Source organism: Hemitrygon akajei, chromosome 16 (assembly GCF_048418815.1).
Source record: "Hemitrygon akajei chromosome 16, sHemAka1.3, whole genome shotgun sequence".
Classification (NCBI taxonomy): Eukaryota; Metazoa; Chordata; class Chondrichthyes; order Myliobatiformes; family Dasyatidae; genus Hemitrygon; species Hemitrygon akajei.
Genome location: NC_133139.1, coordinates 77,546,591 through 77,564,914, shown reverse-complemented (window position 1 = coordinate 77,564,914; position 18,324 = coordinate 77,546,591). Strand labels below are relative to the sequence as shown.

Genomic DNA, 18,324 nt, shown 5'->3' with positions numbered 1-18,324 from the left:
GCTGGAGGCCAATCATTCCTGCCTAGGACATCACCAGAAGAATCTGTCAGGACAGTGTCCTATGCCCGGCCATCTTCACCTCCTTACTCGACTCCCCTGCTGTTCTGTTCTGTGTTCTAGGGTCAAGAAATATTTTTGACATTCAGTGGACCCCACAATCAATAAACTTGCCTTCGACTCAGAACTCAACTACACTATCTGTCCACATATTATGGCTACAAGAATAGGTCAGAGGCTGGGCATTTCTGTAACAGGTGCCCCCAAAGCTTTTCTACAATGTATAAGACACATGTCAAGGTCTTGTTGCAATGCAGTCCACTTCTCTGGGTAAGGCTCCAAAAACACTCATCGGGGACAAACCCCCACCAATCATCCACCGTCCATTCCTTCCACCAGCAGTATGCTTGTAGCTGCATTATATTCCGTCTATAAAACAAACTGCACTTCCTTCACAGGTTGTTCCAACAGCACTTCCCAAACTCCTGATATCTGTCACTGGGAAGAACAGGGCAGCAACCACATAGCAACGTCACCATCTGCAGCTCCCTTCCTACTTGCACCCAATCCTGGCTTGGAAATTTGATGTTGAATTTCAATGCTATGGGGTCGAAAGAAATCCTTAGTGTCCCAGCAGCTCTTTTGGAGTACCTTTACTGGAAGGGTCACAGTTGTTCAAGAAGGCAGCTCACCCCCCCCCCCCCTCACATTCTTCAGGGCAGTTAAGGGTGAGCACTAAATCCCAGTCTTGCTGGTGATGTCCGGAACCATATAAGTATATAGTAAGATAGGTAAATAAAGGATTGCTCAAGATGAACAAGAATTGCTAGCTTTCTCTTGAATATAATAAGGTGTTTCGATATGATAGTACAGTGGTTAAGTTGTTAGACTAACATACATAGACCTAAAGTACTGATGCGGCAAAACAAATCTGGATCGTACAACTGCAGCTACTGAATGAAATTCAAGTAATTCAATCTGGATCAAGAAAGCTAATAGCCTCAAATGACAATGAAACTACTAGGTTATCATAAAGGCCCAGTTGGTTCTTTAACATCCTTCCGAGAAGGTAAATCCTTTTCTGGCCTGCTGAATATGAGTTCAGACCAACTAATGTAGTTGCCTCATTTGAGGATGAACCATGAACACGGGCATTGCTTGCAATGTCAGCATCCTGTGAATAAATACCAAAATATATCGTATACGTGTCCTATGAAAATGTTATTTTTAAGTTTGAATTGTCCTCCATTTTTTTTACCTAGCCAGCAATTAGGAAGTGAAACGTGCTTGTTTATCTTTATTTTGAGAGGATTTGAGTACAGGAGTAAGGATTTGAGTACACGAGAAAACCTGCAGATGCTGGAAATCCAAAGCAATACACACAAAGTGCTGGAGGAACTCGACAGGTCAGGCAGCATCTATGGGGAACAGCAAGCAGTCAATGTTTCAGGCCAAAACTCCTCATCAGGACCAGAAAGGAAAGGGAGGGGTAAGAAGGTGGTGGGGGGAGGGAGGAAGAAATAAAAGGTGACAGATGATTGGTGAAACTGGAAGCATGAGAGAAGAAACAGGAATGGGAAATTGTGAAGGAGAGAGCAGTGCCAACAACCAGAAATTCGAGAAATGGATGTGCTTGAGAAGATGGAATATCAGTTGTTGCTCTTCCACCTTGACTTGATGATGAAGGATCTCAGCCCAAAACATCGACTTTTCACTCTTTCCCGTAGATGCTGCCTGGCCTGCTGAATTCCTCCAGCATTTTGAGGGTGTGTGTTGCAGTTACATAAAGCCTTGGTAAAATGCACATTAAGGGGTCTATGCAGTATTGGGCTCCTTACCAGAAAAAAAGAAGGTATACTTGATTTAGCAGGAGTGTCACAACAATTCATCAGAATGATTCCTTGGATAAAAGCAAATAATGGTGGAATTACTCAGCAGGTCAGGCAGTGTCTGTGTGGAGAAAAAAAATCAGAGTTAAGATTACAGGGAGGAGACAAGTTGGTTTTAAGATACGTATAGACAGGATAGGGGTAGGACAAAGGGAATATTGCTGAGGTCAGAGTGCTGTGGGGATAAACTGCAAATGAATCCATCCAGTCAGCAGATTAATGGGGGTAGTTAGACAAAGAGATGCTGATTTAAAGATCATAAAGACTGTGAAATGGGGAGGTGGTGGTCACTGAAAACGCAAAAGATGAAAAAGTCAGATCCTTAGTAGCTGGCAATCCATCAAAGACAAAGCCTCGAAAATAAAGGGAAAATGTACATTCTGGACACCATTTTAAAAATGACATTAGAAAGTTAGAGCCAGAAAATAGCTATGTTATTGGAGAGAAGGAAAATTGAAGCAAGATCACTGATGGGCCACAGGAAACAAGTTATCTGAAGTCTTACAGTTCAATGTTCATTATAATATTGCATTTCAGCTCTCGCAACTAATTATAATGAGCCTAGAAATAATTTCTAAATGTGAGACAAATCAAAATGTATCAAATATTTTATCAGCCTGATTTTCATGATGTTAAAGCTGCTGCTTGAGAAGAGATTAGGTCAACTCGGTTTGTATTAAATGCAATTTAGGATTGGAAGGATTTTCATACATTGTTGTACTTTTTATGGCAGATGCTATATGACCGTAAGAAATTGGACCCAACCAGAGGTTATTCGGCCCATTAAGTCTGCACCACCTTTGATCATAGATGATTCGCTTTCCATCTTAACCTCATTATTCTGCCTTCTCCTTGTAATCTTTGATGCTCTTGCTAATCAAGAGCTTATCAAACTCGGCTTTAAAAGTACCCATTGTGTCCACAGCCTCCTGTGACAATGAATTCCACAGATTCACCACATTCTGGCTAAAGAAATTCCTCCTCATCTCTGTTCTAAAGGGATGTCCTTCTATTCTGAGGATGTGTCCTCACTATTGAAACATCCTCTTCTTGTCTACTCCATCCAGGCCTTTCAATATTCATAGACTCCAATGAGATCCGCCCTCATTCTTCTGAACACCAGCAAATACAGACCCAGGGCCATAAAACGCACCACAGACACTAACCCTTACATTCCTGCGATCATTCAGGTAAACCTTCTCTAAACTGTCTCTAATGTCAGCACATCCCTGCTCAGATATGGGCCCCGAACAGCTCATGATACTCCAAGTGCAGTCTGATCAATGCCTTATAAAGCTTCAACATCACATCCTTGCATTTGTATTCTAATCCTCTCGAAATTAATATTAACATTGCATTTGCCTTCCTTATTACCAGCTCAAACTGCAAGTTAATCTTTAGGGAATCCTGCACTAGGACTCACAAGTCCCTTGGGAAGTCATATGTTCACCATATCATGTGTATGGTAGCTTTCAGGGCATTCTCATTTCCCCTCCCCTAGCCCCCTTATTTTCTCCAGCAAAACATTCCAACATGCATTTTGACTCCGTCAGATTCCCTTGCAACCAATGTTCCCTCTAAATTTTAGTAGCCAGTGTGCGCAAAAATCTTGTGTTGTGCAGATTTTTTTCCTGTGACAAAAGTATGTGCGCTCTGAATGCACACATGGCACAGTTTATGTAGGTTTACAAAATATTTGACTTAAAACTGCACAGAATAACAACAAAATAACATACATATTTAAGTCACTCAGCTATTTTTTCTCTCTCCTGTCTTTGGCATTTACCCATTCTTTGTAAACTCCCTCTAGACTAATAGAGCTTCCATCCAATTGATAGCTTTTGATTCTCATTAACATATCCAAATGATATTCACCTGCGATGCGTAGCACTCCTGTAACGGGTAATGACAGGTTCTGTTGCCTGAGCTTTTGTACACTGTCCAAGTGCAACTTACTTGCCAAATGACGCTTCAAAAAGTCAAGTTTCCAAATATCATCCCACTTCTTTCCACCAGCAAACTCTCCAGCAACTTCCACATCATGACAACACAAACAGATAACTCCAGTTTCCGAACCATCCGTAAATATTTCTCGTAGCTGCACGTTCATGACCTCATGCGTTTTCGGCGTAGCAGTTTCTACAATTTTGTTAAGCCATTCAGCTTTAAACAAATCTGCCGTTCTTTTGCGCTTCACGCTTCTTTTGAATTCAAAGTAGTGAATCAATATTTTTTCCAATAAGAACTTAGTAAGCTATCTATCGGACTTGAAACAGATCTTTTTAAACTTTACGATATGTACGCTGTCCGCACTCACCACAACACTGATTTCACAACCTATCGACTCATTTTCAAGGACTCTACAACTCATGTTCTCAATATTATTTATTCAATGATTTTTTTTTGTATTTTCACTCTGTTTTCTGTTGCACATTGGTTGATCTTCACCCTTTGTGTGTAGTTTTTCATTGATTCTATTCTGTTTCTTTGTATTGTGAATGCCCACAAGAAAATGAATCTCAGGTTTGTATATGGATATATATATATGTACATACTTCGATAATAAATATACTTTGAACTTAGAGGTTTATTCGATCTTCAGAGAATTCCACAGGAAAATATTTTAGATCTGGCAACCTCTGTTCCACAGATGTGACTCTTCAAGCTCTTTTCGGGATGTAAGCTACCTGTTCAGTGCAGGAAAGCGTTGACAATACTGTAGTCTTCTGGATAAAGAGTTAAAATGTAATCTTTTCAATGTTACTAATAGAACAGCAGGAGAAGTGTTTCTGGCATCCCAACTGACTTTAATTCTTCAAGCAAGATGAACAAAACTAAGCGAATCCCCATTTAGCTCATCCTTAGATTTAGTTTTATTCTGGGTCAATCAGATTGCTTCCCTGAAGACCTCTCTTAGATCTGGATCTCTGCTATCAAATTTACTCTGTTTTTTTTTACCCCCTTCAGGCACGTAAATTTTGCAGTTTCAGAATTCACTAGGATCTTACAATTAGCTGAACTGCTAGTCAAATGGTCTTAACAGACATTGTTATATTGTTTTTCTCAATAATTCCAACTCCAGGGATTTGAGTACACAATACAAGCTGACACTCCTGGTGCAGTAGTGGGAAAGTGCTGTACGTTCCAGGGTCTCTCTTTAAGATGCAGTGTCTATTTTGAGGCTTTTCTGCGACTGTGTGGTTCTTGTGCTAATATTATGGGGAAAAAAAAGATGGTACGACACCCAAAATTTATTCTTGAATTAACATCCCTCTTATGTAATTACTAGTCATTACAAGGATGTTTCCTAATTGGTTGTTTAATGACTGTGAAGCACTTGGATGCTCTGATGTTGTAAAAGGCATTATAGAAAGGCAGACAATGTTTTGACTTGACATGGGGCGTTCAGTCAATAAGTCCACTGACCTGTGAGTAGTATCTATCCCAGGCATCAAAATTCATCAGTGTTGTGATCCAAGAGTAGTAAAGTAGTAGTTTAAGTCTTTGCAAGATGTTTCCATGGTGCTAATACCTGTGCAGCTGAGAGCTGCTTTTCAGATGCTCCTGGGTTCACATATAGCATTTCGGAAGTCCTTCCACAGAAATGGTTGTGGATCATCTTCAGCTTTCAATATTGGTCCTTGGGTTTAGGCAAAACCTTGACTAATTATCATTTCATTTTCATTCATATAACCATATAACAATTACAGCACGGAAACAGGCCATCTCGTCCCTTCTAGTCCATGCCAAATGCTTAATCTCACCTAGTCCCACTGACCTGCACTCAGCCCATAACCTTCCATTCTTTTCCTGTCCATATACCTATCCAATTTTGCTTTAAATGACAATACCAAACCTGCCTCTACAACTTCTACTGGAAGCTCATTCCACACAGCTACCAATCTCTGAGTAAAGAAATTCCTCCTCATGTTACCCTTAAACTTTTGCCCCCTAAGTCTGAACTCATGTCCTCTTGTTTGAATCTCCCCTACTCTCAATGGAAAAAGCCTATCCACGTCAACTCTATCTATCCCCCTCATAATTTTAAATACCTCTATCAAGTCCCCCCTCAACCTTCTACGCTCCAAAGAATAAAGACCTAACTTGTTCAATCTTTCCCTGTAACTTAGGTGCTAAAGCCCAGGTAACATTCTAGTAAATCTTCTCTGTACTCTCTCTATTTTGTTGACATCTTTCCTATAATTCGGTGACCAGAACTGTACACAGTACTCCAAATTCAGCCTTACCAATGCCTTGTACAATTTTAACATTACATCCCAACTCTTATACTCAAGGCTCTGATTTATAAAGGCCAACATACCAAAAGCTTTCTTCACCACCCTATCCACCCTATTCAATTTTCATCTTTTTTTATTGATTTAAAAATATATAAAGACCAATAGAGGAGAAGTTATATCAAATGTTGATGCACCATCAATAACTCTCAGAGATGGGAGGCCAAAGATAGGCTTTTATTAGCTGCAAACGTGACCACGATATCTTGGAGACTGAGGGGGGAGCAGTGCCTCCAATCGCCTTTATACAGGGGTCTGTGGGAGGAGCCACAGGAGCAGTCAGCAGAGGGACATGTCCAGACAGATATACACATAGTTTACCACAAATGTATATTCCAATGGAAATACAAACAACAAGAAAGGAGTGTACACTGTCAAAATCATATATAGTATAATATTGAGCTCCTCAATATCCGCAACTCCTCTTATCCATTGCTAGTTCTCCACACATCTAGGTGAGCAGTTTCAAGTTCCTGGGTGTTTACATCTCTGAAGATCTTCCCTGGTTACAAAGAAGGCACGACAGCAACAATATTTCAGTAGGAGTTTGAGGAGACATGGTATGTCACCAAAGAATCTTCCCACTTTCTACAGATGTACCGCGGAGAGCATTCTAACTTGTTGTGTCACCTTCTGGTACGGAGAGGCCACTGCACAGGATCGGAAAAAGCTGCAGAGAGTTGCAAACTCAACCAGCTCCGTCATGGGCACTACCCTCCCCAGCAAGAACATCTTCAAAAGGCAATGCCTCAAAGAGGTAGCATCCATCATTAAGGACACCCATCACCCAGGACATGCCCTCTTCTCTTTTCTACCATGAAGGAGGAAGTACAGGAGCCTGAAGACACTCACTCAACATTTTAGGAACAGCTTTTTCCCCTCCACCATCAGATTTCTCAATGGACAAAGAACCCATGTACACTACCTCAACATTTCTTATTATAATTGATGACTTACTATGTATTGTAATGTACTACTGCAGCAAAACAAATTTATCAATATATGACAGTGATATTAAATCTGATTCTGATTCTGACATCTCTCTGCACATCTTCAATCATTGCCCCTATTCTATCTACTCTACTATTCACTTTCTGCCTCCCTCTTTAGTCCTGTTCTTTCACTCTTACCCTTCCAGTCATTCCCTTTGTTCTCCATGTAACCCCATCCTACCCTTGCTAATCCTGTTTGCCTTCCTCCCATCTGCCTTTGCCCATTTTTCCTCCCTCCAATCTCTACCTTTCCACTCTGTTCTCCCTCGGATTCCTATGCTTCCTCTCTCTCTTTTTTCCCTAAAATTCCTGAGCTTGTTCCTTTCACCAAAGATTATTTTACAAGCTTTGCAGGTATTTCACTCGACATTCATGATGGTTTGTGTTCAAGACAGAATCTTACATGAGATGGTGAGAGAGTGTGAGCGCTGGTTTCTTTGGGGTTTTGTGAGTAGGAGATGGCATCAAGTTTGGCTTGGTGAACTGATGCAATGTCTCCTTTGAAAATAGTTCATCCAGCCTCACTGTTTCAATAATGGAGTGGATGTTTCTTTGGTTTAACTCCCAATAGAGAATGCCAATCAAGCAGTCTACACTCTTCGCACCAGGTGAAAGATAGATTTTCCATCGCAGTCCCTACATGTAGCAGATCTCGCTGGGGCTTGGTTGCTGAGCTAACAGCAGTCACTTTCTTGAATAGAACTTGGCTGTGATCAGGTTCCTTCAGTTACTGTGGCAACCATCCAGCAAAAAAAGGTTAAAACAGATGGAGCTTTGGCAGTGCAATGCCTTCAGAATGCAAAACCATTGCATGTAGGCCTCTTCACTGGAAGTAAAATCACCCCAGCTATGGAATGAATAATTCACTACAGTATATTGCTGCTTGAGAGAGGTGGAATTTAATGGCTAAATAATTCAAGGTTTCACCTCCATGTCATAAGAGTGCAGGAGCAGTTCCGTGCTGTCTAATCCAGTGAGTTGTGTACAGTGTTCATGGACTGTAGGCTGTGGAAGGGACAGCCAAATGAATAAAAAATAATTTTATAATCTATCATCAGATAAACTATCATTCCTGTACAGTGAACATTGTGCGTACATGTCCTGAATTTGGATGATGTTCCGGGCTGCCACTGTTTTCCCGAGATACCAACTCTGCTCTGCCTAATTCTTCAAGGATTCATTAGAAAAAGTCCACCTCTCATTTGAATAGTTCTTTACTGACATGCTACCTTTTTCTGACATCCACACCCCCCTCACCAAATCCAATATCTTTCATGAACATTACAAAAAATAAACTGCGGATGCTGAAAGGCTGAAATAAAAACAGAAAATGCCGGAAGATTCCGGGTGAAACACCCTTTCTTATGAATATCAGCTCTTTCTGTACAAATGCTGCCTGACCTATGGAGATTCCAGCATTTTCTTTGAGTAGATTAATGCTGCATTCTCTAAAGTTTACAAGTATGAGAAATCTCATTGAAACTTACAGATTTCTTACATGTCTCAGTAAGATGGATGCAAAGAGATTGTTTCCACTGGTTTTGAAGCCTAAAACAAGGGCCATCATTATACAATAAGAGGAGACTATTTAAGGTCCAGATAAAGATGTAGTTCTTCATGTAGAGGATGGTGGGAAGATGAAATTCAGGGTTGTAGACTGCATACATACTTTGATAATAAAGGTACTTTGATTTTTTTGGTGAATCTTCAGAATGCTCTATCCCCGAGAGCGCTATTAATTTCAACACTGTTGATGAAGAGCATATGCACCACCCACCATCCCTTCCTGAGGTCAGTGACCAGTTATTTTGCAGACATTGATGGAAAGGTTGTTGCCATGACACATTATGTCACTACGCTCCCTATTTTCTTCCTCTACTCTGAATCATTGTTATTTGTGATATGGCCCACTGTAGTGGTATCATCCGTAAACTTTTAATTGGAGTTAGAGCAGAATCTGGCCGCACAGTCAAAAGTGCACAAGCAGTAGAGTGCAGAATGATATCACAGCCATGTAGGGTGCCATATTAAGAACAATTGTACTGGAAATGTTATTGCCTATCCTCGCTAACTGTGGTCGATTGCTGAAGAAGTTGAGGATCCAGTTGCAGAGGAAAATTTTGACTCCCAGGTCTCAGACTTTGGAGATGAGTTTTGCTTGGAATTGTGGTATTGAAGGCTGTGCTGTGTCAATTATGCAATACTCTAACATTCATTCATTTCATTCGTTCTGTACCGTCTCAAATGTATGATATGGGCAATCATGTTCTTGACCATGATTTTCCTTGGAAAATTTTTCTACAGAAGTGGTTTACCATTGCCTTCTGGGCATTGTCTCTACAAGAGAGTTTCTATTATTAATACTCTTCAGTGATTGTCTGCCTGGCATCAGTGGTTGCATAATCAGGACTTGTGATGTGCACCAGTGGCTCATATGACCATCCACCACCTGCTCGACTGGCTTCACGTGACCCTGATCCGAGGGGGGCAGGGGTGGAGGGGCCTTGCCCAAGGGTGACCTGCAGGCTAGCAGAGGAAAAGTGTGCCTTACACCTCCTTTGGTAGAGATGGATCTCCACCCCACCAGTCAGGCTCTAACATAGATGTCTTTATTGTCCAGCTACTCCATAGATGTATAGCAAAACCCTTAAAGACATGACATTAGTTAGACCTGCTTAAGTATTTTCAAGTTCCCTTAGTTTTCCTTCCTGCTACCATTTCCCATCAAAGTTGTTGTTTGGAATCAAGACTGCAGTCATGTTTTAATTTAATATGGAAATAACCTTGTGGAAGTGTCTTCACAATGTTCAAAATAAATTTATTATTGAAGTACATGTATATCACCATATACAACCTTGAGGGGCATTGTCTTGCGGGCATACTCAATAAATCCATAATAGAATAATAACCATAATAGAATCACAGTGTTAATCTGTGTGCATTTCTTCATCGCAGTCCTGATGACATGTGAGGGGAAAATTGCTGGAGCAAAACCTGGGCAGCTTGACTTTGCTTTGATATCCCGTGTTATGTTCTTTCTTCTGTTCCACAAAGCTTGCATGAATAAAATCAACGAACTGCAAATCCGTTCTAAATTTAATTCAACACCATGCTTTTTTGAAATACAAACAGAAAATGCTGGACAAACTCAGCAGGTCAGACAGCAGTGAAGAGAAACTGTAAATATCTCAGGGGCAGGACCTTTCGTTAGAACAAAGAAGAAGAGCAGTAACTTAGTATGGGTAGCAGAGAAGGTGGAGGTGGATGATGGATGAAACTGAAGTAATTTACCTGATAGGGTGAAATGGCACAGTTTAAATGAGATTAAGCTGCTTTGTGTGTGTAACTTCATAGAACCATGCATTACAGAAATAGGCCCTTTAACCACCATATGACCATCAGGTGCATCTACTGATCCCACGTAAAGTTGGTGAATTCTGTTAAGAAAAGGTTCTTCTCAAGTTCACCGACTTTCATTTCTAATTTCTAATACAAGCCCAATGGTTAACTGGTTAGACCATATCTTGCAACCGTTTGGGGATGGGTCACCTGATGTTGTCAGACTGGATTGAGATGACCGCCCTTGTCTTCTTTGCAGCTGCAACCCCTCCTGCAGTGCTTCAAGACAAAGCGTAGAACACCTGTTGCCATTTCACCATCTCAGACAGTCCTATCTATCACCAAATTTGTCAGAAGATATTCTCTTTCATTGGTGATGCTGTCTATTTCTTCCTGAGGAGAAGTAATCTGGAAAACTACCTACAAACACAAAATTAAAATGAAAAGGCTGCAGATACTAATACATGTTCTCCCACATTTGTTGATTCAATTACTGCTGTGCAAGGCTAGCTTCTCCACCTCTGAACATCCAGTCTACTTCAGACACTAGACAGCCCAAACCAGAAATTAAGTTGATAAGTATATCCGTATCCCTGAGTAATGGCTCATTTATGGCAACCAGCAGAATGCATCTCTGGAGATTCCCTGCCATTGCTGTTAACCTTATTCTAGTCCCTTTGCGTGGATTTCATTGTCTCGAGCCTATTGTCATATTTCTGTTATAGTCATGCTAATGTCATTCCATATATTCGGTTGTATTCTGCTCACAAATTTTTTGGATTTTTTGAAGCAACTAAATACTTCTGAAAATGATGGGAGAGAAAAGGCATTCTGAATGAAGGTCCTTTGTTCATTCAGAATTGAATAGCATCGTCGTCAGACCATACTGAGAATCTCTCCGTAACATTGTCACAAATGTAGAAAGGGAATGATTGGAGTTCGAAGGACCAGACAACCTGAAGCAGAGGGTGGTGAGAATAGAACAGATGACTGAAGGAATGAAGCTTTGTGAGCATGAGGTTGAATTCTGTTATGACCATGAAACACATTTTTTCTTTGGTTGGCTCTCAGTCATTGGATGGGTGCAATTGGAATTTGCAGACTAAGTTCCAACCTAAATTTCATGCTGTGTCCATCAAAGCCAAGTGTGATCTAACAGTCATACTCTGCATCATCTTCTAAACCTTGGTTAAATCACCTTTGAGTGGTTCACTTCTCTTGTGTCCAGATTCCCAGCTCCTCCAGTCTCAGAAGCCACCTGGAGGTTCTTCCTCTGGGCAGCAATGCATCTAAAACAGATGAATGGTGGAGGTTTAGGAATGGTGAACATGTGTTTATAGCACATTGGAACATTCTGCCCCTCATCCCCACATCCCATAAATAAGTAAATAGTCAGAAATCTGGCTCTTTGGGCACACATGGTAGTGTAGCAGTTAACGCAACACTATTATAGCTCAGGACATTGGAGTTTGAAATTCATTTCTGGAATCCTCTGTAAGCAAGTTTATTTGTTACTTCCTATGCAAGTGTGGATTTCCTCTGGGTGCTTTGGTTTCCTACCGCAGTCTGAAGACATACCAGCTAGTCGGTTAATTGGTCAATGGAAGTTCTGCCATGATTAAACTAGTGTTATATCGGTGGTTTGCTGGATGGTACGGCTGGAAGGGCCTGTTCTGTGCTGTAACTCTAAATAAATGAAGTGCTGTAAGTACTCTGAAATATAATATGCTGAAGAACTTCCTCAACAAGTTGCCATTAAACTTCCTTTATGTATCCATAAAATACAATATCCCCAGGACCTACCTACAAAGCATGATAGAAGAAATTTCTTAATACCTTAAAGGATGGTATTTAACATGTCTAAAGATTGTGCAGTTTTGTTAGTACAGCTGAAAATTGGTTTATCATCAAAATAAGTAATTTCACCAGTCATAGCTGTATTCTGATCTAAAGTAACTGGAAACAATATGTAAACAACAGAAAACCCGTTTCCAGATACTTTATACACTAATCTGTTTGGTAATCCATTTTAGACTACATTCAAAAACGTTTGAAATGTGCCAACAAGTATCCTTGCATCAAAACAAAATGGGGGGAATTAGTGGATATTCCCCAGGGTGATGAATTATATTAGGAGGCATGACTAATTTTGTGGGTGGAACCACTTCTAATATGACATTTAATACTTGGCGCAAAAGATCATGAAAATTTGCTGGATGTAAAGCAATCTTTTGTGCCAGTATTTAGCCAAATTCTGATTAGAAAGAAACGTGATCCAATGGAAACTCCTTTCATCTTGCCTCCTGTAATCAGTAATCTGCTTAATAAGTGTCCTCTACTTCGGCACTGATGAAAATTCCAAGATTTTTGCAGACTCTGGGATTTATCAGTTGTTGCTTGCTAAACATACCGGAGAATTTCAGTTGTCAACATGGTAGAGAATAATAAGTCCTTGATTTACAAACATGATCTTTTGAATCATTAACTCTTTGGGTTACATCTTTTGATATAAAAAATCTATTTTTGACAACAATGAATTGACGACTGCTTTACAGGTGTAAGATGGCGCTGTGCCAAAAAAAACCCACATTGCCTTTTTAATTTCAAAATTTCACTTACCAAAATATTCTAGGAATGCATCACTTTCATAAATGAAGGAAGAACTTTAGTCAAACTTGCTAGATGGGGATTAATTTCTTTCAAGCAAGGCTACACACTGATTTTTGTGGGCTTGTCAAGGTTTTTCTTGTGGGCCTGTAAGAACATGAAAGGTTGTGAAGGATTTAAAAAATACTTCACTGATTTGAGGTTAACGTGTGAGTTTAGTGGGTTCTAAGATGACTAATTAGGCCAATGTGGGGCTGCAGACTGTTCCCCGAGTAGGTCAGGAAGTGGCAGGAGTAGGTGCATGGGTAATTTGTCAGGCGGACCTCTCCGCCTGCTTGCACAGGGTGCTGCGAGTTGCCAATGCATGACCACCAGGTTTTCACTAGAATCCATATTGCTGCTTCTCTACATTGAGTGACCCATGGGGTGGAGATTCCTGAAAGTCAGAACGATGTTGTATTTCTAGAAATCCTTCAGCACATCCTTGTATCTTTTTCTCTGTCTGTCTAGTAACCTCTTCTCATAATAGACTTCAGAATAAGATGCTTATGGAGCTGTTTGTAAAGGTAGTAGTTATGTAAGGTGCCTTTCCAAGGTATTTGCAAGTGAGTGCTGTACTGTTGGAGGCATGGCCTTCGAATGAGACATCAAATACCTTACCCATCATTACTTTGGCAGCACCTTCACCAGATTGACTTTAAAAAGATGGCTCATCGCCATGTTCTGAGCAATAAGGGATAGATAATAAATGGCAACCTTGCTAGTAATACCTGTATCCCATAAAAGAGGTTATGAAAATAACTCTTTGCTGTATATTGATCTGATGTTTCACAGCTAATAAGTGATTAATGTTTCTTCTGTAGCACAAGCCACAATGGCATCCACAAGCAGCACAGGTGCAGCAAGGCCAACCACAGTCACCACCACAACCACCACCAGGAAAGCCCCTCTTACCACCATCGCGGTGGGGGCAATTAACCAGCTAGTCCCGGAGCAGCACCCCGTCACTCCCAAATTCCCCTTCACCAGTCGGACACCTCTATCCAACCAGCTGCCTTCACCGCGGAGGTACTGTGAGCCAACTGAGACCAGGGGGATAAAGTGGCCATCGACACAGCAGGGAGTTCTGGTGGAGCGTCCGTGCCCCAAGGGGACCAAAGGTAAGCAGGGAACTTCGGTAAATTGGTAAATCTGTGTGCCCTGCCGCACAGATCATCCACCATCTTCGTCACTTAACCAGTCCCACCTTTGCCCGTGGTGCACACTCTCTATGACATAGAGCGTAGCAATACATCTCGGTTTCTTTGAATGGGCTTCCTCTCGAACATCTGATCTACACAGCAGAAGAGCAAGTACAGTCATTTGAGTAACTGTTTAGAAGCAAGCAAAAAATGCATCTAGGCATTCATTGCCCAAGATTTAATTTTTGTTTTAATGCCTCCACTAATAAGCTGCAGTGCTGTTAACAATCAGAAAGTGAGCACCCACCAAGTCGTCAATGGTTCTATACAGCTCCCTACGAAGTTGTGATGTGTCCACTACACGCATTTCTATGTTGCAGGTATAGCCTCCTACCTCTGCGTGGTTTCACTTGGACTCTGGAACCCAAGAGGACCCGACTTCAGCAACTGCACCTCGCCCTGGGTAAATCAAGTAGCGCAGAAGGTAATTCTAACCGAGCAGAGAGATACAGGGCTCAACAAATGCTTAATCTTAGTAGCTGAGTAATTAAAACTGCTGGATAAATACGGTCTTGAAGTCTGGAAAATGCAGTCGGGGAGTTTAGGGCACAATTATATGATTCTCTGATTGTCCTTGTCTCGTGTTCCCTCTACCTCAGTAGGATGTGTTATTTGTGAATTCAGCAGAGCGAGACTGGGGCTGAACAGCTCAAATTGTGAGCATGGTTTGCATGAACAGTTCTAGCACTCTCTGTGAAAGGACTAAGTGATTATGTAATTGAGATGGTTATTGGAGTAGACAGAATAAATAATGGGGGAGGTTAGTAAAATCCTACCTTCCAGTCAGACAGTACTGGCAACTCTAAAATTTAGAATGAGGCCATTAATGAGTGATATAAGGAAACACCTCTTGAACTAAAGTAGTACTAGACCCTGTTGTAAATTAATATTTCAATAATATTTGAGTAATTTTCTGTGTGTGTATATTGTCTGATTAAGCATTCATATTTGTTTAAATAATTCATTAAGGGTTATATGTAAAAATACATTAGTTGCATGCATCATCATGCTACCACATGAAATGTGTGCCTCGCTTAAAGTAAAGACGAAGTTACACCTGCACTTCAGATTCCCATCTTCATTTTGAATTAACGTTTTGAAGTTACAAAACATAACCGACTCTCTTCCCCAAGTAGGCAAATTAAAACTTCAAAATTTAGATGGATAGATTTTTATTGGGCAAGATCACTAATTGATGAAGGACCAAGAGGACGAGGCTATCTCAGACAGGATGACTGGCATTGTTCATGCCTGAGTGGATACTGGTCTGACAAAGGGGTGGAAACATCATTACATTAATATAGAGAAGGTTAGCTGGCCAAGTTGTCCTGATACATACAAATTGCCCAACACACTGCAGCTAGAAATAGTGAGTCACCAAATGTCAGTAAACTAATGGAGTAATTTTGTGTCATTACTGCAGGTTGATTTCAGTATTTTAAAAGGAATTAAAGATTAGGTTTAAGCATTAATATATAACCAGGCTGATTATGGGCCAAAATAAGCATCTAGCAATCTGCTGCCTACATTCACAACAGACTAACTTCCTTACACCCTCCTCAAGAAGAATCCATAGCAGAGCTTCAGTCTCAACAGCAAGACCTTCTGGAAAAAAAATAACAGAACCAACAACACTTGCATAACCGTTAAAGTTTTATATAGTTGAATCACGCCACTGCACTTCAGTCAGCTATCATTCTCAAACCGCTTGAATGTTTTGACTTACAAAAGCATCCTAAAACGATATTTTTAAAAAGTCTGTTCAAATTTGAGAACTTATTTTTAAAGGTTTAGAATTTATGACTAAAATGCCAAATATTTAGGTATATTCAAACAAACAAAAACATCTAAAAATGTGCAAATGCAGTGAAGTTATGTGATGAAAGCAAAATTCTAAAAAACCCTACCATGGCAATTTAAATTAGACATTAGGTAAATGTGGAATTTAAAGTAAGATTGGTAATAGGGGCCATGATGCCACTAGATGGCTCTTAAAATCCATCTGGTTTCTTAATGTTTTTGAGGAAAGGAAATTTGCCATCCTGACCAGATGTAACTCCAGACTTATCACTGTGGTTGAGTCTTAACTGCATTCTGGGGTAATTAGGGGTGGACAGTAAATTGAGTATTGCCGGTCATGTCCAAATGCTATGGATGATTTTTTTTTTGCTTAATCAATGAAGAAATTCTGTTTGCTTCATCAGAAGTGAATTCTCAGTTGGAGGTGCGGGGGAATTGTGTAATTTTCAATGGCCCCACTGAGAGTGCAATTGGGAAATTGTTGGCAGACATCTCCCAACAATTTCATGAATTGCTTTGTGGAAATTCCTCTCTTGATAAATGACAGTGAATGCATATAGAACTGCTGGCAGTTTACCACAAAATCCATCCAATGTTTTCAAATGCAATTCATTGAAGAAAGAAGACTGAGAAGTGATCAATCTGCTGATGAGTAAGATAGCCCAGTAACAGCTACTGCCTGAGTAAAGGAGAGGTCATAAGTCCAATGCCACCGCACTAGTATTGAAGCTTCAGATATTATACATCCCAACTCATTCCTTAGTGCTCTTCCTAGCTTTAAATCCCTCACTGAATAGAGAATTGAACTGTTAACTAAATTATAATTATCTTCAGACATGTATAGCAATATAACTGGAACAAACCCCTTCGTATCATAGACTTTGAACATGACTGCATCAACATCCCACAATTCCCATCATTGCTGTGACCAAAAGACCTTCAGAGTTCTGAGAAGAAAAACCACCACATAGAGAAGTGCAAAATGGGTAGTCAACACAGCACTGTCATAAACCTTGCATCCACCGATAGAGTACAGAGTACGCAAACTACAAACTGAGAGAAAGCAGAGGGTGACTTTCTTGCAGTCTGGAAGATACTGTTATCAGTGTAGCCATGTTGCAAGTTCCTCCAGACTAGCCTTAACATTATCAACAGTTTAACTTGTTTCTTGAGAATGCTGGTCTATTGAGAGAAACTTGTTATAAGGCCACCTTAATTTGTTTTTCCTCTTTTAGCAACATGATTGACATAAATAATTACCAGGAAAGTCATTGAACCAAAGCTAACCCTGACTGAAGGATTCCACTGAATTTACTTTACTTTTATTGTCACCAAACAATTGATACTAGAGCATATAATCATCACAGTGATATTTGATTCTGCACTTCAACCCAGTGTGTTGGCTGGGTGGATCGTGTCCTTGATTATCCTGGCAGCACTGCTCCGACAGCATGCGGTGTAAAGTGAGTCCAAGGATGGAAGATTGGTTTGTGTGATGTGCTGGGCTATGTTCACGATCTTCTGCAGCTTCTTCCAGTCTTGGACAGGACAACTTCCATACCAGGTTGTGATGCACCCTATAAGAATGCTTTCTACGGTGCACCTATAAAAATTAGTGAGGGTTTTAGGGGACAGGCCAAATTTTTTCAGCTTTCTCAGGAAGTAAAGGCACTGGTGGGCCTTCTTGGCAGTGGACTCTGCTTGGTTAGACCAAGTCAGGTCATTTGTGATATTCATCCCAAAGAACTTAAAGCTTTTGACCTGTTCCAACTGCACACCACTGATGTAGATGAGGTCGTGCAGACCGCTACTCCTTCTGAAGTCAACAACCAATTCCTTCGTCTTGCTGACGTTGAGGGATAGGTTATTGTCTTCACACCATGCCACCAGGTTCTTAATTTCCTCTCTGTATTCAGACTCATCATTTCGCAAGATACGGCCTACAATTGTGGTGTCATCAGCAAACTTATATATTGAGTTCAATGGAAACTTGGCTACACAATCATGGGTGTACAGTGAGTACAGCAGGGGGCTGAGTACACAGCCTTGTGGGGCACCGGTACTCAGAGTGATTGTAGAGGAGAGCTTGTCCCTATTTTTACAGCCTGGGTCCTGTCTGTCAGGAAGTTGAAGATCCAGCTGCAGATCTGCATGCTAAGACCCA

The 18,324-nt window shown here is 40.6% G+C and overlaps 1 protein-coding gene across 12 annotated transcripts in view; it reads left to right on the top strand.

Moving 5' to 3' along the window:
* Positions 1 to 18,324, top strand: part of adgrl1a (adhesion G protein-coupled receptor L1a) — a 654,463-nt gene that overhangs the window by 522,002 nt on the left and 114,137 nt on the right. For all 12 annotated transcript variants that reach the window (XM_073069264.1, XM_073069261.1, XM_073069260.1 and 9 more), the window contains 2 exons: positions 13,983 to 14,279; positions 14,681 to 14,784. In XM_073069264.1, coding sequence (XP_072925365.1) covers positions 13,983 to 14,279; positions 14,681 to 14,784 — 401 coding nt within the window. The remainder of the gene's footprint in view (positions 1 to 13,982; positions 14,280 to 14,680; positions 14,785 to 18,324) is intronic.